Source organism: Littorina saxatilis, linkage group LG12 (genome assembly GCF_037325665.1).
Source record: "Littorina saxatilis isolate snail1 linkage group LG12, US_GU_Lsax_2.0, whole genome shotgun sequence".
NCBI lineage: Eukaryota > Metazoa > Mollusca > Gastropoda > Littorinimorpha > Littorinidae > Littorina > Littorina saxatilis.
In genome coordinates this window covers 22,859,756-22,886,362 of record NC_090256.1, presented here as the reverse complement: position 1 = coordinate 22,886,362, position 26,607 = coordinate 22,859,756, and the positions used below count along the sequence as shown (strand labels likewise).

The following is a 26,607-nucleotide window of genomic DNA, read 5'->3' as shown; positions in this document are numbered from 1 at the left end:
GGCTTCAACTGATTAGTTATAATTGTAGCTCTTGCGAATTAAAATGCGAAGACCGAGCCGGGTGTATCATTCTATCTCAAACTTCGACGACGCTTTTTTTTCCTTCTCGCTTGGAATATCAGGCCGTTTTTCTGTGGCTGCTAACCCTACTCTCAATGCCTTGTAAAAAAAATTAGCATTGGTATTCCATAACTTGTATTATTTCATCTGACACAGCCTGACTAAAACTTTAGCATTGGTATTCTATAACTTGTATAATTTCATCTGACACAGCCTCGCTAAAAATTTAGCATTGGTATTCTTTAACTTGTATCATTTCATCTAACACAGCCTCACTAAAATATTAACGGGGGTTCTCCTAGTCGGTCTATCATTTCATCTGAAACAACAACTTTAGAAATACAGCTTTGGTTCTCAACGTCAGAATATAATTTTATCTGTTTTTTGGAAATTCAAAAATTTTACAAGCTTTGGTTTTCTGATAACGTCAGTAAAGTGAATTTCATCTGAAACAGCCTCTATAGAAACTGGTTCAACATTCTCACAAGCTTTGGTTCTGACTGTCAGTACATCATTTCATCTGACACAACCTACTTAGAAATTCAATATTCTGACAAGCATTGATTCTGAACATCAGTGTATCATTTTAACCGACACAGTCTCGTGAGAAATTGAGCATTCTCACAATCATTGCAGCTCGAGTTCTTAACGTCAGTGTCTCATTGTAACTGACGCGGCCCATGTAGACATTCAGTATTCTCTCGAGCAATGTTTCTCACCTTGACGTAGCATTTCGCGTCACGTGACACCTTGACACATTGTCTTTACAAATTCAGTATCGTTCTTCAACCTCTATTTAACATTTTATCCGACAGCCGTCCTTAGAATATCAACATTGTCACAAGCCATGGTACTGGACGTAAGCGTATCATTCCATACAGACGTGTCCAACAACAGGTCAATTCAGTGGAGTAACCGCTGACCCAGTGTTTTGTTATGGTAACTTTAGCCGGTCAGTTGACCAGGTCAGGTCAAAGCGATGGTCAAGGACGGAGCGGTCAGCCAGCTGAGTGAGCACGAAGTCCTTTGAGCGGACTATGTAATGCTAACAGGGTCAAGTTAGAGGCGTTAACATTAATTGTTTCTATTTCGATTGAAGACCCTAGAACTTTGAAGCTAACAAAGGAGACACTAAGTACACACACACACACACACACACACACACACACACACACACCGTGGGCACTCACACACACACAGACACACACACACACAGTGACACACACACACACAGACACACACAGTGACACACACACACACACACAAACAGTGACACACACACACACACTGACACACACACACAGACTGGAACAAGCACGCACACATACACACAAACGCACGCACGCACGCACATACACACACACACACACATACACGCACGCACACACACTTAAACACACACACACACCCCGTCACACACGCACACACACACACACACACACACACACACACACACACACACACACACACACACACACACACACACACACACACACAACATCCAATGTATTCTGCAGTGAGGGGAAAACAAACATCTGGTACGCACCAGACCCTTTTAAAATGGGCTGTGTTATAACTACAGACCTTACAGACCTTTGCCATAAACACAGCTGTGCGGCACTGACCATGGTCAGAACTCTGTCTTGACCGAACAGCGGGTCAAGGTTACTCTCAGCCAACTAACTGACCAATCCTTCTGAGATCGGCAGGTACATGTAACTGAAAGTAGTAACCGTGATTTTGTTTGTGCGTTACGCTCCTAATTATCTTGAGGAGAAAAAAAAATCCTCAGCTCAAAAGTGTAGCCAACACTCTTTTGTTTTAAAGTACCTGTGCTTGTCGTCCCGAGTGCATGCACTGTATTTTCATGCATGCATATTACTGTCTTCCTTTTGATTTAATCATTCAACTTATCCCAGATCAGTGCAGTTTTAAAAGTATGGAACCACCACTTTTCGCTGTTTGCTAATAACCGGAAATGTCCGATGTTGTACATGTACTGAGTTTTATGACAAAACTACCGCATAAGGAATCGTAAACTGGTTTATCCTTCCCCGGTGTTTTGATTACGTGTGACTTCTTTTCGTACCAGATTTAAGCTGTTGCTACAAAAAGTTGATATTGTATAATTATCTTGACTGCATGTTGTGTCCAAGTGACTATTTTTGTATGGATTCTTCTATTTTATTGTGTTTTTATTTTAATGTTTTATATAATTATAATACCGGATAAAAAAAATGCTTGGCGCGATGACTGACTTTTAAATCAGTGGCCATCGCGCCTGCACTTTCCCAGAGCAGTACAACTTTTTCAAGTACACATGTGCGAAAAAGCGTGTCCCTCACAAAATCTGTCACTCTTCACCTTCACGAAGTGGAAGCCTGTCATAACACGCACCGATTATTTGCTATTTTGAGAGGAAAAACTGTCCAACAAAATATCAGCCGCAAGTTTGGCCAGGTGCCGACTTCGCTTCCGGTATACTTTAAGAGTTCAGTACGTGGTCCTTACTTTAAGAGTTCAGTGGTCCTTACTTTAAGAGTTCAGTGGTCCTTACTTGAGCCCAAAGTCGACTTCGCAAAGACCTCGCGAAGTCTTTTAAAAAAAATTTTTTTAACCGAAAACCCGGCCCCCTACTAAAGCTTTGTACGGCCAGCTGCGCGAAGTAAAGCTCGCGTAGTCGACTTCGCACAGCAAAAATTACCAATTAACGGGTACATTATTTAGTAGATAGGATCCTTATAGTTAACAGTCAGAGGAGAGTCAGAATGTAAGCATACTCTGACTTTTCACGGTAAGCGGTACTCAACATTTTCTTTAAAGAGTTAACTTGAAGACGGGTGAGTGAGTCGCATACAAGTTCAGGAGATAGGTCGGTTATTAACCTCCCCCCCCCCCCCAGCAAGCACGAGACAAACGCCTGGCACGGACAGACAGGATGACCACTTGGAAAGGGGACGTTGAACCTTCAGGAAAAACAAACACGACCCACCAACACAAAGATGAACAAGAAAAATGTTCATTCAAAATGAACAGCGTCGATGCAATGTCCACCAAAGATTTATTTTGGGAAGTGTTAAAGGTTAGGGTCAAAAGTTAATGAATTGCATGTTGTGCTGGATATATAAATTGTTTATTTCAGTCAATGCTTGATTCATAAGTACATTTTTCAGCATGGTGCATCTACAGGAGGGTGCTCCAACAATGATGCATAGTGCCAACATTTAGCGCAAACTTTTCACAACAGTGCATTATTACCACAAAGCGCATACAGCGATTATATAGTAGCAAGTTGCACTAAACATTTGAACAAAATGCATTTTGTTCAAATGTTAACAGCACAGCACCAAGTTTTGCATAAGTGCACAACAGCACTGACCATTTCACAAAAGTGCATAACAGCTGTGACAATTTTACAAAAGTGCATTGACCATTTCAGGCAGATGGCTAACATGCAGATTTCGCTTTTGTCTGTCTTTCTTTGAAAAGTAGGCATGTTCAAGATCGATGAAGTCATGAGCAATTGGGTTAGATGACAGAAAAGATTCAAAAACGTCAGATTCAGTTAGATGACAGAAAAGATTCAAAAACGTCAGATTCAGTGTTTTGGGCACTGTTGAACAGGAACATTCTCTCCTGTTCAACAAATGTGGGTTCAATTCAAAAGCAACATTGTCACAGATAGGCTAGTGTTACATTTCTGTAAAGTTTCAAAAACATCTTCCATGTTTTGGTTACTGTTGAACAGAGGCATATTTTCCTGTTCAAAAAAGTCTGACACAAATTGTCGTAGTTGTGGGTTAAGGTTCGATCTATACTGTCCTTCAAACGAGTCGTAGAACCGTCATTGTCACAGATAGTGTTACATTTCTGTTTTACATTCAAACGAGTCGTAGAAGTACTAGTACATTTGCGTTTGGTTGTTTTTTCTTTTAGATTCCTGTCACTCATACTAGCAGTATTGATTGAGGTACATAAATCTGTTGATGTACAGGGATGACTTGTTTGTAATGAATCCTTGTTTCCTCCACATTGAGTTTGCATTGCAGTTGGACAGAAATGAACAGGTGTTAATTGATAAACACATTGATAATGGCTTTTGAGAAAATCAATCAATTCTGCAAAGGAATTAACTTGATGACATCAAAACTGCAGCGCCATTTGAAGAATGGTTACCATTTCTGTTTCTTTGATGGGAATCAAACAAATAAAAACATTGACTATCCAAGTTACCATGAATGGCAATAGTTGACTCCTGAAAAGTAGCAAGGATATAATTTGAGACGATAAACGCCTGATGCAATCCCTCCTCAAGGTCAGTCAACTCAAAACCTTCATCATTCGCAACATCAGTAGGCAACACAGCGGGATTCGTATGTCCAGAAATCATGTCGAAAAAATATTACATTTCAAAAGCATGTCCAACCACAGTTGTTGGCAAGTGTTCGTGTCCGAAGTAGCCTTCAGTGTGTGTATATGTATTCATGTGACAGAGAACGTGACCTCATTGTTCAATCATCTCTCTCTCTTCTTTCTCATTCGAACGCACACACCCAAGAACGTAGCCTACGCACGCATGCACGCGCACGCACACACACACACACACACACCCCGCTGACGCACACGGCAAACCACGCACACACACACTGACTGTCGGCAAGCATCTCTTTTTGTTTTCTTTACCTTTGTTTATTGTGTTTTCGATATTTGTGTTTATTTTTTGCTTGACTTATCTGTTTTATTTTAATGTTTGCTATCCACATCGTGTGATAAATGTTTCTTCTCAGTCTCCGAGTCAGTTTAGTTTCTGCACGCCGCTTTGGTACTCCTTGTTTTTCTAACTGGTGTATTGTGCACGACTGATTTGCGGATTTATTTTTATTCCTTTCATATGCAGTTGAAGTGTTGTGGGTGTTATTGTCTGTATATGCTATGTTGCGTCTGTGTATGCCTACAAGAATTTTGGGTGTAATGTGCCTGTGGTCTGCTCGCAGTCGAGCACAGAAAACATGGCGGCGCCCTGTGGCAAATTCGTGGAAAGTCTTCCCGACCGCAGATACCAGCGTCGTCCGCGACGCTGGAAAAAAAGTCTGGGGGAAAATACGGGAGGCAGGTAATGCGGATTGTTTCACAAAACACACTGACTCTGACTCTGGCCATACCAGCCCTCGCTAGGGGGATTGTCAGTAGAACCACGGTAGAACCGAGATTTTAGTCTCTGCACCATGTGCACGCTGTTCCCTCACGTTTGAGTATCCCGAAACAGGCTTTGCTCTGCTCTGCTCGGCTCTGTCTCTTTCTCTCTTTGTCTCACTTGTCTCAGTCTGGCTCTCTCTCTGTCTCTGTCTCTCAGGCACTCTGTGTCTCTTCCTCCCTGTCTCTGTCTCTCCCTCCCTTTCTCTCTCTCAAATACACACACAGAAAATGAGATTTTTCACCCGGTTTTATACAATATTGAAAAATCCACCGCGATTTAGAACCCATGTAAATGTAAATTCACGTTCACGAAGTTTCAAGTTTCTAGTTCAAATGATTTGACTTGCATGCTCTTTCGAACATATTCCAAATTCGGGGATCGACTCAACAGTACGAAGTTTGGCATTGAGCAGGGTCTCTCTCTTTTCACTTTCGTAATTTTCCTACAAACGTGAGTCATGAGGATTTTGCCTTTCTTGTTTTTTGAAGCGATCCAGTGTGTATTCTGTTGTGTGTAATTGTGATGTAACAAGCCCAAACACACATTTCTTTTTACACTCACATAAAACACAATATAGTTGTAATGTATTGTATTGTATACGAGCCAAAAGTTTCTTATGCATTCAGATAATAAAGTTGTATTGAATTGAATAGAATATTATTTTAATCTATTGTATATTATGGATATGATAGGATATCTGTGCAAGGCCACTAGTGACAAAATATCACAAGACGGATTCAGGCTGATCCCCACCACACACACGTTCGTCCTCACAGTGGCGAGACCGTGTTTGTGCTGACACCGGCTCTGGCCTGCTGACTGGACCAACCCGAGATTAGGTCAAGGGCGGGTCGAGCGGGAGAATGACCGCAGGGACGGAAGGGGTGGAGGGGGGGGGGGGGGGGGGGGGGGCTTAGTGCACTTTATGACTAAAGTCAAGGCTGCTAGACAGTTACAAATGAGAAAATCAATGTTGACGTAAACGAAACGCCGCGACTAGTTCATTGCAGTTGAGATAACATTTTCTTGTTCAGTTTTTGTTTGTTTGTCAGTACTATTGATTTCGTTTGTCAGATTTTCTTTTGTGTTTGTCTGTCAGTTTCTTGTTTGTGTGTGTCTGTATCTGGCTTTTGTTTGTCATTTTCTTGCTTTTGCGTGTCAGATTCTTGCTATTGTGTGTTAAATTCTCACTCGTTTTTGTACGAGGGTGTGTAAATGTCTATGTAAGAGCAAGTGCTAAACTGTGCATGTGATGGCCGTGCTCATAAGTGACAGATAGACCGATAGACAGATAGGCAGGCAGACAGACAGACAGACCAGCAGGCAGACGGACATAATAACAGACTTACAAACAGACGCACATACGCACGCATGCGCACGCACGCATGTGCACACACACACACACACACACACACACACACACACACACACACACACACACACACACATCCCCCGTCCCCCCCTCCTCCAGAAAGGCTTATGCATATACACTTCTGAATGCGGGCAAAAACAATCACCGTAACAACGTATGTTTCTGTTTGAAAATGATTTTTATTTCTTGAAAAAATTATATAAAAAAGACCACAAAAAAAGGAGAAATATTTGATACAGAAAAAAATGTACAAGCAATTATCATTCTTCACAGTCATGTTTTCACTCTCATTCGGCAAATATAAACACATGCATTGATTGATAAATATTTTGAACACATTGAATAACGTGGAAATAACGTTTACATAACAAAATCACATTGTCACAATTAGGGCATCTTCTTGCTCAATTTGTCGATAGGTTAAATCTTTTATCTTGACTAACCCAACACTAAAAGAAACTTAACTGTTTTGCATTTCCCTTTCAAATCCTTAATGTACTGATGTTTTTAAAACCTCCATTGTAGTACCTCACCCCCCCCCTCCGCTTACCCCCCCAAAAAACATCTATTCACATTTCTCACCGTCAAATTTCTAGTGTTTTCTGCTGGTATGGGAGCTTAATTATTGCGCCTCCATTGAAAATATAGAGTCATCCGGCGCCATTTCTTCAATTTTTACAATCACGAGAGGTGTTTTAATTATTGAATAAATCCTATCTAAACAAGAAAAGATGTTCATAAAACCGTATGATACATTTCTATCAAAAAGAACCTCACCCACACAATTCCGGCAGCCGTGTCAGCACATGTCAAATTAACTTGGAGACAAGTTTGTCACTTTTTCTCTTCATGTCGTAGCGAACGTGTTTTCGGCACCAATAACTCGGCAAACTCCCGCCAGAAAAGCAGCACAATAGTTCAGTCCGAGTTAAAAGTTTTGTTTTTTGTTTTTTGCCTCAGCTTCTGAATGTTTAATACCCGCTTCTTGTTAAGATCGTGTGTAAGATTTTATTTTGGCGTAACGCGATTCTTGGCGATTTTGATGTACTTGTGCTTTAGACTAGGTAAATCATTCTCAATGAGAAATATTCTTTAAAATACGATGGACAATACATGATTTAACATTCTTTTATCTCTGTATCCATACCAGGTACAAATATAAACACTTTTTCATAATAAAAAAATAATCAGTTTTGGCCTTCTACTGAAAAGCTGTATAAAATGAGTTACGCCAAAATTCCATGACGACGTCGAATATGGTGCATACCTTTAACAAGCATTCACAGTCTTTCAAATGAGTTGAAAGCCACATGACAAACTCAGTGATGCGGATAGGTACAGTGTCTAGTCAGATAGTTCCCTTTCACGGCTTCTTACATGTGTATTTATGCGTCGATATAATAACCTGCCTTTTGCAATCAACGAAGTATACATTCTGAAAGTATTTTGTAAAAGAAAATTGTGTTTAAAGGTCAAAAAGGAAGAAAAAAAACCCAACAAGTTAAAATGGCTTTGGGTTTACTTTGACATTTGCGGGACAGTTTTTATCAGTATGTGCCTTTGACCACATTTATCCGCGACCCGTCCGTCCCCTTCTCCCTCCACCATCGCCACCCCCCCCCCTCTCAGCTCCCCCGCCTATACCCATAACCTCTACCCCCTCCCTCCCCAAGATCAAAGACAGTTTGTTGTAGCATTTCACAGGCTTGTGTTGGTCCGAGGGTCGATTCACGCTGACTTGAATTGGTTTTATGGGCACTTCTCAAACAGGAACTGCAAAGACAAAGAAACACAAACATGATTACTAAAGGTGACAACCTTGAGATATTGTGTGTGGTTGGTAAATAAAGCCGGAACAAAGTATTTGTCTGTTTTTTGTCACCATGTTGCAAAGGTCGTTCCAAACAAAATGATGTAGCATAGAACAAGCGCTTAGAACTGTACCCACGGAATACGCGCTATATAAGCTTCATATTGATTGATTGATTGATGTTAGCTTGCAGTCGCGCTGTCAATTGTCAAACGTTCAAAATTTTCAATTCCCCAAAAACTGTGCGAGTCGGAGTTTCTTGTTTTTTCAGCTACATCATCAAGCAAGTGTACCAGATAACAGGCAACCAACCTACCAACCAACAAAATAACCAGCCGACCAACCAACTAAACAACCGACCGAGGATGAGCTGGTTGACCGAACAAGGGAAGAAAGAAAGAAAGAAAGAAAGAAAGAAGGAAAGAAAGAAAGAAGGAAAGAAAGAAAGAAAGAAAGAAAGAAAGAAGGAAAGAAAGAAAGAAGGAAAGAAACATAAACACTAAAAAAAAGAACTCTAAGTTGAAATGCTACACTTTTGAACACTTCCTGTTTCAGTCAGTTTGAACACAGTGTGGCAAAGCACATAGTTCTACAAGCAAAAGTAGCACATGGTTAACACATGTGTTCGATTTTAACATAGGCCTATGTGTTTACCACTTGTTACTTATGCTAAAGGAACGATAAACTATGTAACACAGTGTTCAAAACTGATTACAGAAAGTGTGTTCGGAAGAGGAACGCTTCAGTTTAGAATAAAGCAAGGAAATAAACAAACACACAAACATACAACCCAAAGCTAAAATTAATGACAATATCAATTTTTGCAGAACCATAAAAGCAGCACTTACCGAGTCGAAGGTCCCCGTGTAATGAGCTAAAGCGTCCCCGCCACGAGGGTCAGCACCTGCCCCAACGTACAGCGCTTCGTTCGTCAGGGTGGGCAGTCTGCCGGGCTCTGAAGCATAACACATAAGCCAACACTTTACACACCGATAAAAAAAACTACGTTAAAACATTTAGTCAAAACTTGACTAAATGTAAAAACACTAAAAAAAAAAACCGACAAAAACAAAAACAAATCCCAATTCACACAGACATGAATAAAAACAAGCAGCGATCGACGTTTATTAAAAAACCCGAAAATCCCGAAGGGCAGTCATTTTTACATTTAGTCAAGTTTTGACTAAATGTTTTAACGTAGAGGGAGGAATCGAGACGAGGGTCGTGGTGTATGTGTGTGTGTCTGTGTGTGTGTGTAGAGCGATTCAGAGAAAACTACTGGACCGATCTTCATGAAACTTGACATGAGAGATCCTGAGTATGGTACCTCCAGACGTTTTTTTCATTTTTTTGATAAATGTCTTTAATGACGTCATATCCGGCTTTTCGTGAAAGTTGAGGCGGCACTGTCACGCTCTCATTTTTCAACCAAATTGGTTGAAAGTTTGGTCAAGTAATCTTCGACAAAGCCCGGACTTTGGTATTGCATTTCAGCTTGGAGGCTTAAAAATGAATTAATGAGTTTGCTCATTAAAGTTGTAATTAAAATCGATTTTTCGCAAACAGATTTAAAATTGATTGCATCGTATTCTTCATCACATTCTGAATCTAAACATACATACATATGTCATGTTTACTCTTAAAATGTGATCACAATTAACGAAAATAGATTAATTAGTCTTACGATTAAAATGTAAGAAATCGATCCAAAAATGATTTCATCTTATTCTTTATCATTTCGTGATTCCAAAAACATACAGATATGATAGGTTGTATTCGAAACAACCTCAGAAAGTTAACAAGAATAAAGAAAAGCGCGCCGCTTTCCTGCTTAGCCCAATACGCTACCGCGCTAATCTGGCGTGTCAATATCACTACGTTTTGCACGTGGAAGGTGAGCGATTTCCTTCACGCGGGGATTGACGAAGCTGTACTGACTTGGTAAAAAAATTACAGTGCGTTCAGTTTCATTCCGTGAGTTCCGAACAGCTTGACTCAAATGTAGTAATTTCGACTTGTTCTTATCTGCAGGAGTCTCCCTGGCTTAGAAACTTCAACCTTTTGTCAGGGATGTAAGGAGCCACCTACCATGCATATGTTTTTAAGATTCTGATCATATTTTAAGTTTTCCATACTCCTGCAGATACATATGATTGCAAATCGTTTAGAATACTGCCGAAAGGAGGTGATCCATTAGTGAATAAAATACAGCTTTGGGACTGTAGTATTACAGATCACTGATATGTTTTCTTTGAGAGGCATGAGGCAAAGAGTCAATGATTGTTTGGTGTGCAGGGCCGAGGTACACGAACCGAAAATGGGTGCTTGCCACCAAACCGCGTTGACATAACAACAAATCTCAATTTCAACCAATCCAACACCGCGGCTGGCTCCCAACCGGTTGATAACTTTCGCGTGCACCACAGCCCTGGACTGCTGCAATCTGCGTTCGCCAGAGCTCATACAGAAGTCACAATCCAAGCGACTCTCGCGTAATCAAAAGTCTGAGTGAGAGCAAACTGGTGACATTATTGTGCAAGGGAGAGAACTCACTGCTGACGTGTTGATCACCAGCGCTGAGGGAAATCCAGTCCTTTTCTTGAGCGATTGTCACGGTAACCTCCCCTGCCTGCAACAAGACAACCCCACAAACCATCAAACGACTGTCGTGAATCATGATGATGATGATGATGATGATGATGATGATGGGGATGATGATTATGATTATGATGATGATGATGATGATGATGATGATGATGGTGAAGATGCTGGTGCTGATGACGACGACAATGACGACGATATTGATGATGATGATAATGATGAGTATCTTCCTAACACTTCTTTTATCATAACAAAATAAAAACACACACAGATGCCGGGCATGGATGCATGTACCCTCATGATTCACTTGTAATCCGAACTCAGAAATGATGAGTAGCAAAGATGATTATCGAAGAGTACAAAGGAAATGCTCCGCAGCACGGTGACAATCGAATAGCATGATATCGTAGAAGAGCTTATGAAAAGTCCACAAGAGCACAAAACCTATCACATTAAAGACAATTCGATATCGAGTTACAAAACACAAATCACCGAAAACAATGGCTGGTGTGACATATGCAGTCGAAATTGTCTGTAACGACCACCGAAGGGACCAGCCTCAATTGGATTCTTCAATATATAGAAGGTCAGTTTATCCTACATACGTGAGAGAGACACCCGTGAGATAATAATCGTTCAAATCACACGTGTGTATATCATGTAAATGAGGTCATGTCAAGCAAGTCTGGCAGGGACCTGTTTTTCCACTGCTTATGATGCCAAAGTCACCGAGACAAACGTCATTATAGAAACACAAATTGCGCTCGCTAATTGCCCTCGAAGAATCTTTAGAAATAACACGTAACGCCACACTTCCAGAGTGACGTTTCTTTGCTTTGACGTAACGGTAATAGATTGCACGAGGCTTTAGAAGAGATCGAGGTTCTAAAACAAGCGTCTTCAATTTAGCTGCCTCGAATGCAGGACATTTTCAGTAAAATACACGTAAGTACAGTATGTAGGATAAACAGAATACTACATGGCTTGCTGTTTCGTACCAGATTTACACTCGTTGCTTTTTCAAATAGTGAACAGCTCGCTTTCGCTCGCAGTTCAATATTTAAAAAAAAAAAACCCTCGTGTAAATCTGGTACGACACAGCAAGCCATGTAGTATTCTCTATAGTCGTCATGGAATGATACATTATTCAGTAAAGAACCTCGTCGGGGTTTCTTTTGCTGTCGTCGTTATGGGCAGGTGGTCGTGATCAAGAGATGGTCGCCAGGAAAGGTTCGCCTTTTTCACATTCGTTTTTGTTTGTCAGAAACTATTTTTGTTTGTTTAAGTAATATGACTCTTTGTTATACTACATACGTGAGAGAGACACCCGTGAGATAATAATCGTTCAAATCACACGTGTGTATAATTATCATGTAAATGAGGTCATGTCAAGCAAGTCTGGCAGGGACCTGTTTTTCCACTGCTTATGATGCCAAAGTCTGGCAGGGACCTGTTTTTCCACTGAGCACTTATGATGCCAAAGTCACCGAGACAAACGTCATTATAGAAACAAAAATTGTGTTCGCTAATTACCCTCGGTGAATCTTTAGAACTAACACGTCACGCCACACTTTCAGAGTGACGTTTCTTTACTTTGACGTACTAGATTGCACGAGGCTTTAGAAGAGATCGAGGTTCCAAAACAAGCGTCTTTAATTTAGCTGCCTCGACTGCAAGACATTTTCAGTAAAATACACGTAAGTACAGTACAATGTAGGATAAACAGAATACTACATGGCTTGCTGTTTTGTACCAGATTTACACTCGTTGCTTTTTCAAATAGTGAACAGCTCGCTTTCGCTCGCAGTTCAATATTTAAAAAAAACCAACTCGTGTAAATCTGGTACGACACAGCAAGCCATGTAGTATTCTCTATTTATCTAAGACACTCACTATGGGTAGCTGGAGTACGACAATGTCACCATGTGCAGAACCACCATAAGCCGTTCCAGAGGCTGGGAGCTGGGGTTGGAATCCAGAACCCCCTGTCGCAACGGTTCCTCCATACTGACCAGCGGTTCCTCCATACTGACCAGCGGTTCTTCCATATTGACCAGCGGTGCCAACTGACCTCTTCGTCCTGAAATACGAAAGAAGACAATTGTGATACATGAATATGGGTTTTGATTACTGAAAGGTTAAAGATAACTCCTATATGTGTGTGTGTGTGTGTGTGTGTGTGTGTGTGTGTGTGTGTGTGTGTGTGTGTGTACGTTTGTGTGTGTGTCTGTCTGTGTGTGTTTGTCTGTCTGTGTTTATGTGGTACTGTACATTCTATTTCATATTACGACTGATCGCATAATTCATATTCACTTTGAAAAAAATTATCAATTGTTCCAGCGGCAAGACCGTTCTGTTCAACGGAGCAAGATAAACAAGAAAAGAAAGGAAGGTCAAAACCTAATAAAAAAACAATATTCAGCAAAAGTATAATGAATACAAAACCATGCACACACTAATCCAAGCTATATCCACTTTGGGGCTTTTCCACCTAGGATACCAGCAGAAAATCCACTAAACATTCCTGGACTTGAATACTAAAGACACGTACCTGCTGTGGCATTGATCCAGCAGCTGCTGAGCCGTGAGGTTAGGGGCCCTCGGTCTCACCACTAGGGTCAGGGTGTTACGGCTCAGTGAGACCAAGATGCTTGCCTTGTTAGAAAACACGCTGTTGCCTATCACTGCCTGAGGCGCGTTGCTGGTAAAGTCTGGCCTGTTTAGTTAAAAACAAACGTACACAGAGTTAGAACGGCCTTGTCTGGTCCGTTAAAAACAAGCATAAACCGTGTCTTCTTCTTCTTCTTGGCGTTCGCAGAGGTTACACAATCAGTCCAGCACTGGTGATAAATGTTGTCGTTTTCTCCAATTCCTGTCGACTGCCGTATAGTTTGGTCTGCAAGGGAGTTGGTGACGGCCACACTTCTTTTCGTTCCTCATCTAGTAAGGGACATCGCTGTAAGATGTGTTCCGCTGTTTGGTCCTCTTGACCGCAGGCACAGGTTGGTGATGGCGCCAGCTTGAACTTTCGGTTCATGTGAGCATTGAGCCTGTTGTGGCCAGTACGCAGCCTGATGAGGTTGACTTGCTGCTCTCTGGACATTGTGTGGTAGTCATCTCTGTTTGTCCTTGGCCTCATCAATGCCTTGATGATTGTCTTCTGCTCACTAAAGCTGACACTGTTTTCAGGTTGGTCTTCCACGGCTCCTTCTTTTGCCAGCTCATCTGCCCTTTCATTTCCTGGTATCCCACAGTGTGCTGGTATCCACTGGAGGACAACTCTTCTGGTTTGTCTGACCATCTGTAATGCTTTGGCCAGCTGTGGGAGTTTGTCGTTCTCTAGGGCCTGAAGGACTGAAAGGGCGTCTGAGAGGAAGACAACTTGGTAGCAAGGGTCTGCGGAGTCCTGAACGAAGGAGGCGGCCTGCATGAGAGCTTCTGCTTCTGCTTTATAGTTTGTGCAGTGTTTGCCAGTGGCAACGCTGGATGTAGCTGTATGTCCCCCAGGGAACTGGATGAGAACTGCATAAACCGTGTTAGAACGGCCTAGTCGAGGTCCGTTAAAAACAAGCACACACAGAGTTAGAACGACCAAGTCTGGTATTTTGTGTTACAAATAAGCATAAGTACAATTAGAAGGGAGGGGGTGGCCAAGAAAGAGACCGGCTCTGTTGGAGACAACGATGTTGCTTATGACTGGTTGGGAAACGCTTCCACAAACGGATGTCTTGTTCTATTAAGGCAATCCAAAGTAAAAGAAATCTATACATTTCAAAGACAGATTGGTTGGTTCTTGCCATGTAACGTCCCTTCAACCAAACTCTGCGGGGCCGTTCAAAGTCAGAGCCAGAAGTAGCGTCGACCCAATTGGTCTTTATAGCTGACAGACTAACGATAACGAACAATAAATATGACTGAGATGACCAAAGCTTATCTGATACTGTTTTTCAATTTCTGACAGGGCGGTGCCGTTGCCCAAGGTAATCAATTTTTTTCGGCGACGGCACCGCCTTGCCGGAGATCCAAACACATTATCAAAAAAGGTTTGGTCATCTCATATTAATTGTTCGTTAGTCTGTCAGCTATAAAAAAAAAGTAGAAAAAAAAGTCAATGGGGAAAATGGCGCGTTGTTATGTGCTTAACACTGACCTGATGACGAAGATCATGGAGTATCGGGGCAGCAGGTCATTGCAGGCGAAGAAGGGAATGGCTAGGAATCCGTGACCTTGAAAGACGGCGTGACCTCCATGCACTTGCACGTGACCTTTGACATCCTGCCACACGGAGCCGCTGAAGTCGTGTGTGTACTCAAAGAAAAACTGAGGCCAGCATTGAACTGCAAGAATATCACACAACATGTTCACGGCACTGCACGAATATCACATACAAATTGTCACTGCACTGCAAGAATATCACACACACATTGTCACTGCACTCTTAGAATGTCACACGCAAATTGTCACTGCACTTTTAAAATGTCACAAAAACGAATGTCAGTTTGCAATAATGATACTTGTGAAGCATTGGAGAGACAAGAAAGGTTGTAGAGCTGAATGTTTATTCAAACGACGACGACGACGAGAACAACAACAACAACAACAACAACAACAACAACTACAACAACAACAACAACACGCTTACATCTCGGCCATATGTTTAAAAGTGGACATACGTACAGACACATACGTTGCGGACAACAGACAAGTCGTAGAAAACCCATGCCGGTGTGGAAAACAGTAATCATAGAAAGAAAGCGCTCAGTAAATTAAAGGCACCAATACAAAAAAAAACCTGATGCTCTTGCTTTGAGTCAAACACGATCAAGCAAATTAAAAAAAAAACCACCATAAGATATAAGCTTTTATAGCCGTTTTCAGCGCCTGTATTGAGACGGCTGACCCTTCCATGGGTCGTGCTGCGCTCGTGTAAAGGTAACATGGTAAAAACGATTCTAGGACACTTTCCCCCTGGATTTTTTCCCCCCTGACTTTATCCCCCCGAATTCTTCCACCCAGATTTTTTACCCCCGTGACATTTTCCCCCTGAGACTTTTTCCCCCCGTGACTTTTCCCCCCTGGGGCACTTTCCCCCGTGACTCTTTCCCCCCTTGACTCTTTCCGTTATTTTATTATTTCTATTTTAATTTTTTTGTTAATGCTTAATGCTTAATTTTTTGATAAAATGGATAAATAAAATGTGCATTCTTACACATGTGTGGTTCCTACTTTTAATTCAACAGCTTTGGTTTAAAACACGTACATTCACATACATACACATCTAAAAGAGTCTAAAATAGTCTAAAAGAAAACACTGTATGCCGCGAAATGCGCTGGTTAGAGTCTTGGTATTGGCAATCTCTGCTACGTTCACATCTAGAAGCGTCTCAAAAGAAAACATTGTGTGCAATTCCGAGTAGGTATGTGTCAAGGTTCCTGTTGTCATATGACCGAACAAGCCGCAAAATGCGCTCGTTAGAGTCTTTGTATTTCCTTCTTTTGGGTGGTGGAGGATGACCAGCGATGTGTTGAGCAAATTGAAAAGAAGTCTTTGAGGCGGTTCCTCCGTTTCTTCAGCTCGGCGCCTCAGTGAACTCCTCACTGCCATAATTTCTTCTCTGTGTGACTCAGGAAGATGGTTGTGTTCATTGACTTCCTTCTGCACCATTGTCTCAAACAAATGGATCTTGGCCTTGCAACCGCCCATCTTTCTTCTCTCACACTCCCAGCTTTGCTTTCCACCTGCCAAATCCTTCTGTTTTAAATATATGTATTTCTTGTCAACAACGCATCTTGCTCCTCTCTCTGTTGTTTTGAAATCGGCCTCTCTTTGTTGATCCATTTTGCAGAATAGTGGCAATCAAGTTGACAGTCACGGATACTGATCATTCACACATTCACAGATTTCACTTACAGTGGCTAACACTGCTCACTTCTCACGTGAAAATATAAATGTACGAATAATTTGTAAAGGGGTGGAAATGTTTGTGTCTTCTCACGTGATCATCAATTGATATAAAAAAACATTGCTAAAAATTCACAGGGGGAAAGAGTCACGGGGGAAATAGTCCGAGGGGGAAAAGTCACGGGTGGAAAGAGTCCCAGGGGGAAAAAGTCACGGGGGGAAATAATCCGGGTGGAAGAATTCGGGGGGATAAAGTCAGGGGGGAAAAAATCCAGGGGGAAAGTGCCCTGATAGGGGTAAAAACATCGCTGTTAAATTTTAAACCAAGCCATTTCTCGAAATAACCTTCGGGGTTTAAAACGTAAGGCTTTGAAACCAGATAGAAATGTTCCATTTGAAGTATGCACTCGAGTACCCCCTCTATTTTACAGGTTATGTCAATTCTTCCGTTGTTATGCAATCTGATATTTTCCCATTAAAATCATGACAGTGTTTTGCATAAAGGTGAAACAATCGGTAAGTCACGACCTCAGACATACTTAGTGCAAACCATCATGAAAACCCCATCACATCTGTCCAGGCCTTTACATGGGATAAGACATCCTTCTACTTGGTGACGTACCGACAATCAACAGGCGAGCTCCTTGCCGAGCACAATTGACCACGGTTGGCTAAATTACTGGAGCACAAAAATATAGGTGTCATTCCAGGAAAAAATCTCCTCAGCTAAAAAAAAAGAAAATAAAGAAAGAAAATGAAATATCCCTACTCTGGCTGCCTTAATGGCGGGGTAAAAACGATCATACACGTAAAATTCCACTCGTGCAACAACACGAGTGTACGTGGGAGTTTCAGCCCACGAACGCAGAAGAAGAAGAAATCCCTACTCTGCACAGAGAAGCTGCTAGGTTGAAGTTTTCTTGTTGGTGCACAAGGGGAATTGCGCAGTTATCCAATATGAAAGTCTGGACAGTTTTTTTGGATAACTATAGAAGAAAAAAAATCATAAAGATCGGTCCAGTAGTTTACTCTGAATCGCTCTACACACACACACACAGACAGACAGACAGACACACACACACACACACACATACACCACGACCCTCGTCTCGATTCCCCCTCTATGTTAAAACATTTAGTCAAAACTTGACTAAATGTAAAAAGAGAGAGAGAGAGAGAGAGACCGAGATAGAGATACTACTACTACTACTACGACTACTACTGTTCGTTATAACCTTAATACTGTTCCAAGAATTTACTAATTTCAACAGAACAAGATCAACTTACGGTCTTTGCGAGTGGTGTAGACGTCGACAGGCTGGTAAGAATGTTGTGGCGTCGCTCCATACTGACCACCACCCCCAGCACCAGCCCCTTGCTGACCGCTGACCACAGCAGGGACTGGGTGAGGCACCGCTGCAGGCTGACCATGTCCAGTCACCGTTGCTGGCTGTGATGCAACTCCGTAGTGACCCCCTGCACCTTGACCAACGCTTGATCCTGGTTGTGACACGACGACAGGATGACCATAGCTTGGGGCGTGAGGCTGGACGACTTCAGAGTGGCCACCAACACCATGTCCTGTCGCTGACCCTTGGTTGAAGACACCCGCTTTAGGCTTGGCATCGGGGAACAAGGACTGGCCCAAGTTGATCGGGCTCTGACCCACTGTGCTATCGAGGATGCTCCCTCCTCCTTGTACGGCAAAGTTATCTTTTGCTGAGTTTTGGTTCCCGTTGTTGGAGAAGAGCGAATCGGAGAATGGATCGCCATGAGGTTGGTTGGTTCCACCGATGTTTGAAAACAGCGAGTCCGAGAAAGGGTCGGATTTTTGACCGCCGGAGCTGGGATACAGGGCACCCGGGAAGCCCGAAGAAGAATGGCCATCGATATAGTCTTTGTTAGTTTTTCCATTGTTGTCGTAGATGTTGTTATCGCTGTTCTTGTTGATGCTGTTAACGGCGTAGGGAACGTTGACGCTGCTGTAAGGGCTGGGAAGAATCATACGCCTCTGCGCAGGGTACTTGTCCAGGCCTCCAGCGTTGGCGTACTGCGTCACGGTGGACCTTTTGGCTGGAATATCAATGGGATAATGTCCGTCGCTCCCATACTGCGCAGCATTAGAGGGAGGAGAGAGTTCTATGGGGTAGTGACCGTCGCTGCCAATATTCTGTCCGAAGCTGCTAAGGTCCGTATCACGCTTGGCCACGCTGTTGTCAGGATAGAGAGGGTAGACATACTCGGTAGGCTGAGGCTTGGGCACAGCCCCTGACAGTCCAGACGCTATCGCAGGACCAGAGCCAGGACCTGGGGCATACCGAACAGCAGGGACTGCGGCGTTGATGCCGTAAGAGCCTAGCTGCGTCTGCTTGTGGGCCGAATCACCAGCGTTGTTGGCATACAGTACGGTCTGAAGGCCTGGAGAGGAGCTGACACTGCTTGGGTGGTTCAGATTCTGACTGAACACCCGATCTCCTGCACTGTTCCCGTACACACCAGTCTGTACTCCAGGAGAAGACGACGACGGGAAGCCCGCGCTACCAGGCTGCTTCTGGTGAAGACCGAATAGAGCGTCTCCAGCGTTGTTAGAATACTGCACCGTACCGAAGGACTTGTCCTTGTTGCTCCCTTGACTACCACCACCAGTAGCCCGTGAAGGACTGTGGATGCCGTGGGGGTAGACGTAGTCCCCAGCTTTTCCAGACGACCTGGGTGGTGATACTGGTCTAGAGCCCGGCCCCAGTCCTCCCAGCTCCACGCTGAGATCGTTGAGGATGTAGCTGAGGTCGAGAGGCGACTTGATGCCGGTGAGCGACGCCTGGTGAGCGTGGAGGAGCAGCAGGCATAGCGCTGTGGGCAAGGCCCGCAACACGTCTTGGTGGATCATGGTGCAGCGTCTGGCAAACACGATGATAGGTTAGTTCCACAGATTAATGTTTCAGTCTCATGTGCAGTCAAACATACAGATACCAAGTGTGTAAAATAATCTTATTGTTATTTTTTTTTTATTAAAACGGCACACTAGAGCGTTTTCCCAAACATAAAAAAGGTGATAGGTTAGTGCAGAGCAAATTTCAAAATCAAAAAACAAGTAAGGTATGTTATAGGAACGATTAATTGTGACAAAACAAAACGATATAGTCACTTATCTTCGACCCAGCGGTTTTTTAAGTGGACAGACGATCACTTATAATACAGAAAATAAACACATTTTCCAGAAGCTCGTTCGGAAGACACTATAGCGAGACTAAGACAATGAGCAAATTTCAAGCTTTAAATACTCCTTCTTGATATTGTATTCTGCCCAGCGATTGCTGTCTCTGTCTGACTGTGATACGTATGTCTGTTCACCCACCATCCGACGAACATAGCAATAGCAGCCAATGAAGCAACCATCCAAGCAACCAACAGCAACCAATCAACAAACAACAAAACGACAAACCACAGAAATGGAGCAATTCAGTGTTCAAGTGCCAAGTTAAGTGAGGAACAACGAATAGAAGCCGTGCATTTCCAGAAAGTTGTCTTTTGACATATTTTTGATAGCGTAATGAAGCCTGTTATGTTGTATTCATTTGTTTGTTTGTTGAGCTGAATATTTAATTCACTGGCTATTTTTGATACCGCAGCAACTGAAAACCAGTCCTGTTCATCAGTTCTCTACAGGATGCAGTCTTTGTGTTTTTTTGTCTAACCAGTGATATACACTACTTTTTGAGAAGCCCGATTCAACCTGTTACATCATTTAAGTTTTTATTAGTAAAAAAACATAATCAACATCAGAAAAAGAAAAGTAAAGGAAATATTGATATGTATCTACAGTGGACAAGCCATTTGCGAAGACTTAAAAAATCAACACCATGAACTAAATATTTTATTGCTCTGTCATGATTTTCATATCCAAATGGGGATCGTTTATGTTCAGCTTTTTAAAGGCAGAGTAAGCCTCCCGTAAACCATCACAGATACGGTCAGGCTTTTACACACAGTACAAACACCATTTCATTTAAACACTCACCAATTGAGAACATCCTAGGTGCCCTCCGTAAAGAGCGAACAATTTTCAAAGAATTTATTTTTGCGTGGTTTATCTTACCCCTGAGCCATCGTGAACCCGTGTGATCCAGTTTTCCCTTTTCACAATGCAGTCGTCATAGTTAGTCATTTGAATGCGACTCGACGTGAGCTTATCTACAATAGCACGTTTTTTTTATGCACGAAACAACGGCTGTGGTTCACAAGAACTCTAGCGATGGCTTTTGACTGTTGAGAGGAACGGCGATTTGCACTGATAAACCGGCCGTCGTCTGCTACGACCCTTGCGTGACCCTGCTTCCGGGCTTTTCTTTTTTTAAACTTTCCCAACTTCAAATTGTTCTGATCTTGTCTTGATGAAAAACGAATTCTTTTATGATTAAAGAATGTTTGTGTAACAAGCTGTCAATTTATTATTTAGATTTTAAAAGTTAGGTCTAGCGCAAAAACGAGGCGCCGTTGTTGTTAACGGAACAAGTCTACGAAAATAAATTCTTTGAAAATGTCTCACGCTCGACAGAAAGCAGCCAGGATGTTCCCGTTCGGTGAGCGTTCAAATGGAAGTATGCTTGTACTGTATTTAGACGCTCGGGGAGCTCTGTGATGGTTTACGGGAGGCTTACTGTGCCTTTAAACTTTAAAATTCATCCTGACATCATAAACTGAAATTCGATGTTTTTTATGCTACGAATAAAATTGATTTGTCAGATTTGGACGTTCTTGTTACAGTTTTCGTGAGCTGCAGTCTACCCCACGCGGGTTAGGGGGAAGAATTTACCCGATGCTCCCCAGCATGTCGTAAGAGGCGACTAAAGGATTCTGTTTCTCCTTTTACCCTTGTTAAGTGTTTCTTGTGTAGAATATAGTCAATGTTTGTAAAGATTTTAGTCTGTAAGAAATGTTAAGTCCTTTGTACTGGAAACTTGCATTCTCCCAGTAAGGTAATATATTGTACTACGTTGCAAGCCCCTGGAGCAATTTTATTGATTAGTGCTTTTGTGAACAAGAAACAATTAACAAGTGGCTCTATCCCATCTCCCCCCCTTTACCCGTCGCGATATAACCTTCGTGGTTGAAAACGACGTTAAACACCAAATAAAGAAAGAAAAGAAAGAGCTGCAGTCTGATAACTGTATTTTGGCTCTTGATGCGATCATTTTATTAGTGTGAACTTGTACATGCACACCAGCAAAGGCATTTTAAAGTAAGAATGGAAAACACATTTAAGCTGTGCAAACAAAAAGAGGGAAGAAATAAAGAGAGAGAAAGAGAGAGAGAGAGAGAGAGAGAGAGAGAGAGAGAACTTTGAACTTTGAACTTTATTTATTTATCGAGGGTAACAGAATAAGCAAAATATACATGCTTTTTTTCGTCCGGCCCTCGCCCATTGAGGGTAACTCGATTAATAACAAGAAGAAATAGAAATTTAATTAATTACAATACAATGTATATAATTAACATGTCAAACAGTTAAAAAGACATTCAAAATGCATTATGAATATCAAGCAATGATGTATTATTATCACATAATTATTTACTTGTTTCCAAGAGAAACAGCATATACATTTCTTTGAAGGAAGTTTCACTGAATTGCATTTTAATTAAATCAGGAATGGAGTTCCACAATAAGGCGCCAGAATAAGAAAGACTTGATTTGTAAAGGTCAATTCTAGGGGTTGGGGTAATTAATTTGTTTAGTTTTATTGAATTATTCAGTTTGAAATCTGAGGCAATGAATGTAGGTGCATTCCCTGACATAATTCTATGCATCATTACACCTTTGTTATAGATGAATCGTGATTTGATAGGAAGAATCTTTAATTTTTTATAATCAGACATAGAGAGAGATGCATTTTTTAAAAGAATTAATTTTACAGCTCGTCTATGTAAAGAGCACAGGTGTTTCAAAGTGTTTGCACTTGCAGAGTCCCACACTGTGGACGCATAATCAATAGTTGATTGAATATATGCCTGAAAAAACAGTTTCCGTGTGCGTAGGTCTAGAAAGTGTTTAATTTTTGATAACTGATATATTTTTTTAGAAGTATTTTTACAAAGTGTATCTAAATGTTTTGACCAAGACAGATTATTATCAATGGTTATTCCCAAAACCTTATGGTTATCAACTTCAGTTACATCTTGATTTTGTATTTGTAGTTTAGGAAATTTTGATGATAGATTTTGTCGTTTTTGTCTAGTGGTTAGAAGCATGCATTTAGTTTTATTTGGGTTCAGTGACATATGGTTTAGTTCTGAGAGAGAGAGAGAGAGAGAGAGAGAGAGAGAGAGAGAGAGAGAGAGAGAGAGAGAGAGAGAGAGAGAGAGAGAGAGAGAAAGACGGGGAGGGGACACAGAGAGAGGATGTTGCACAATGACATCAAGAACATGTGATAGAAAGAAAGAAATAAGAAAAAAAGAAGGAAGAAAAAAAGAAAGAAAGATTGAAAGAAAGAAAGAGAGAAAAAAGGACAGCGAACACAAACAAAAAAATAAGAAAGAAAGTAAGACGGTAAGAAAGAAAACAAGTCGCGTAAGGCGAAAATACAATATTTAGTCAAGTAGCTGTCGAACTCACAGAATGAAACTGAATGCAATGCAACGCAGCAAGACCGTATACTCGTAGTCCACCGCTCACGGCATAGGCAGTGAAATTGACAAGAAGAGCGGGGTAGTAGTTGCGCTAAGAAGGATAGCACGCTTTTCTGTACCTCTCTTTGTTTTAACTTTCTGAGCGTGTTTTTAATCCAAACATATCATATCTATATGTTTTTGGAATCAGGAACCGACAAGGAATAAGATGAAAGTGTTTTTAAATTGATTTGGACAATTTAATTTTGATAATAATTTTTATATATTTAATTTTCAGAGCTTGTTTTTAATCCGAATATAACATATTTATATGTTTTTGGAATCAGCAAATGATGGAGAATAAGATAAACGTAAATTTGGATCGTTTTATAAATTTTTATTTTTTTTTACAATTTTCAGATTTTTAATGACCAAAGTCATTAATTAATTTTTAAGCCACCAAGCTGAAATGCAATACCGAAGTCCGGGCTTCGTCGAAGATTACTTGACCAAAATTTCAACCAATTTGGTTGAAAAATGAGGGCGTGACAGTGCCGCCTCAACTTTCACGAAAAGCCGGATATGACGTCATCAAAGACATTTATCAAAAAAATGAAAAAAACGTTCGGGGATTTCATACCCAGGAACTCTCATGTCAAATTTCATAAAGATCGGTCCAGTAGTTTAGTCTGAATCGCTCTACACACACACACACACAGACAGACTGACACACGCACATACACCACGACCCTCGTTTCGATTCCCCCTCGATGTTAAAATATTTAGTCAAAACTTGACTAAATATAAAAAAGGAAAGAAGAAAGATAGAAAGAAAGACGGAAAGTAAGAAAGAAAGACAGAAAGAAAGAAAGAAAGCAAGAAAGAAAGAAAGAAAGAAAGAAAGAAAGAAAGAAAGAAAAACGACAGAAAAAAGAAACAAACAAACAAAATTAATAAAGAAACAGAAAAAAAAGAAAGGACACGAAAAAAGAAAACGATGAACGGTGTTATCCGGGAAAACTTTCCCAACCTTATTCTCAAAGAACACGCATAGGATATGATCTGAGAATAAAAGAAACAAGAAAACAAACAAAAAACAAAAGAAAGACAGAATAACAAGAATTAAAAAAAAAAGAAAAAAAAGTAAGAAAACGATGATGGACAAAGACATCGAGGACAAAAATTCTCTCACCTTACCTCAAAAGCAAACGAGAAAAGATCAAAGACACAATTTAAGGACGAAGGAAAAAAAGAAGAAAAAAGAATCAAACAAAGAAAACGACGAACAAAATTTGTTGGGAGTTCAAAAACGTCCTTCTCTTACCTCAAAAGCACGCGCATAGAAAAATATCAAAAGACAAAAATGAAGGACGAAAGAAATCAAGACACGAAGAATCAATCAAAACGACAAACAATCTCGTTTGGGACTTCGAAAACGTTCTCTTCTTACCTCAAAAGTATACGCTTCACAGAAAAGATGAACCAAAACACAAACACAACAGCCAACAGCTCGAACCCACACACTGAGAAAACCCTGTTGGGGAGATGCAAGTAATACCAGCGAAACAATGTTACCTGTGGAGATTCTTGCACTGGGGGGAAGCTGGAGCGAAACACACGCACACCTTTTCCTCTGTCTCGCACTACCTGTCCTGATTGACAAGTCTACACCTGGGGAAGCAACAGGTTTAAACTGTGGAGCAACCAGCCTCGCCGTCATAGCTATATAAACGTCGCTGTAACCAAGGATGACGTCAGACATTCGTGATGGTCAACGCCTGTCCAAGTTTTTAGGTCGTAATGATGGGGTGGTTAACATGAAAGGGTAATAACCTATTTCGATGTGATTCTTATTTCCTGGAGTCGTTTCCTGATTCGCGTTTATTTTCGGGTGCTGGGCAGACATGTTGATGTGAGTGTTACAGCTTGAAGGAGTGGACCGTTCAGACGTTAACAAATTCTTCAAAATTATAGATACGTTTATTCGATGACGAAGTTGGGTTTGCTTTATTTTAAAGATCTTTTTCATTGGTGAGAGATTAATTCGATTACAAAAATGGATCTGCTTAATTCCAGCATCACGTTTTTACCGCATCATCAGTCCGGTATCCTTGTCTGTGTCTGAGTGCGTGTCGGTCTGTTTGTCTAAACCGTCTGATCTGACTGTCTTACTGTCTTATATACTGTCTTACTGTCTGTATGTTTGTCTGTATGACTCTCGCTCCCTCCCCATCTGTATCCTGCCATCCTGTACGTATGCATATGAGCGCGCACGCGTGTTTGTGTGTGTCCGTTAGTGTGCGTGTTTCTGAGTTTATTCAAAACACCAGACGCGGAGAGAGAGACATGAAGGGGAACAGCGAGGAAGGAGGGAAAACAGAAAGAAAAACAAAAAGAGAGACAGAACGAGTGACAGAAAGAGAGACAGAAAAAAAAGAGAAAGAGAAAGAGAAAGAGAAAGAGAAAGAGAGACAGAAAGAGAAAGAGAAAGAGAAAGAGAAAGAGAGACAGAACAAAAGACAGAAAGAGAAACGGAAGGAGAAACAGAAAGAGAAACAGAAAGAGAAACAGAAAGAGGGACAGAAAGAGAAACAGAAAGAGAAACATAAACAAGTCGCGTAATTCTTAATTTTCAGAGCTTGTTTTTAATCCAAATATAACATATTTATATGTTTTTGGAATCAGGAAGTGATGTAAAATAAGATGAACGTAAATTTGGATCGTTTTATAAAAAAATAATTTTAATTACAATTTTCAGATTTTTAATGACCAAAGTCATTAATTAATTTTTAAGCCACCAAGCTGAAATGCAATACCAAAGTCAGGCCTTTGTCGAAGATTGCTTGACCAAAAATTGAATCAATTTGATTGAAAAATGAGGATGTGACAGTGCTGCCTCAACTTTTACAAAAAGCCGGATATGACGTCATCAAAGACATTTATCAAAAAAATGAAAAAAACGTCTGGGGATATCATATTAAGGAACTCTCATGTAAAATTTCATAAAGATCGGTCCAGTAGTTTACTCTGAATCGCTCTACACACACACACGCACAGACACA

General features: G+C 41.2%; 1 protein-coding gene across 1 annotated transcript; it reads right to left on the bottom strand.

The window, feature by feature from the left end:
• Positions 1 to 8,272: 8,272 nt before the first annotated feature.
• Positions 8,273 to 25,301, bottom strand: LOC138981532 (uncharacterized). The gene is made up of 8 exons (XM_070354478.1): positions 25,121 to 25,301; positions 18,230 to 19,839; positions 15,191 to 15,377; positions 13,592 to 13,756; positions 12,934 to 13,120; positions 10,993 to 11,068; positions 9,288 to 9,394; positions 8,273 to 8,402 (listed from the first exon to the last, which is right to left on the bottom strand). The coding sequence occupies exons 2-8, from the start codon at positions 19,827 to 19,829 to the stop codon at positions 8,379 to 8,381; spliced, it is 2,346 nt and encodes a 781-aa protein (XP_070210579.1). The 5' UTR covers positions 19,830 to 19,839; positions 25,121 to 25,301; the 3' UTR covers positions 8,273 to 8,378.
• Positions 25,302 to 26,607: the final 1,306 nt, after the last annotated feature.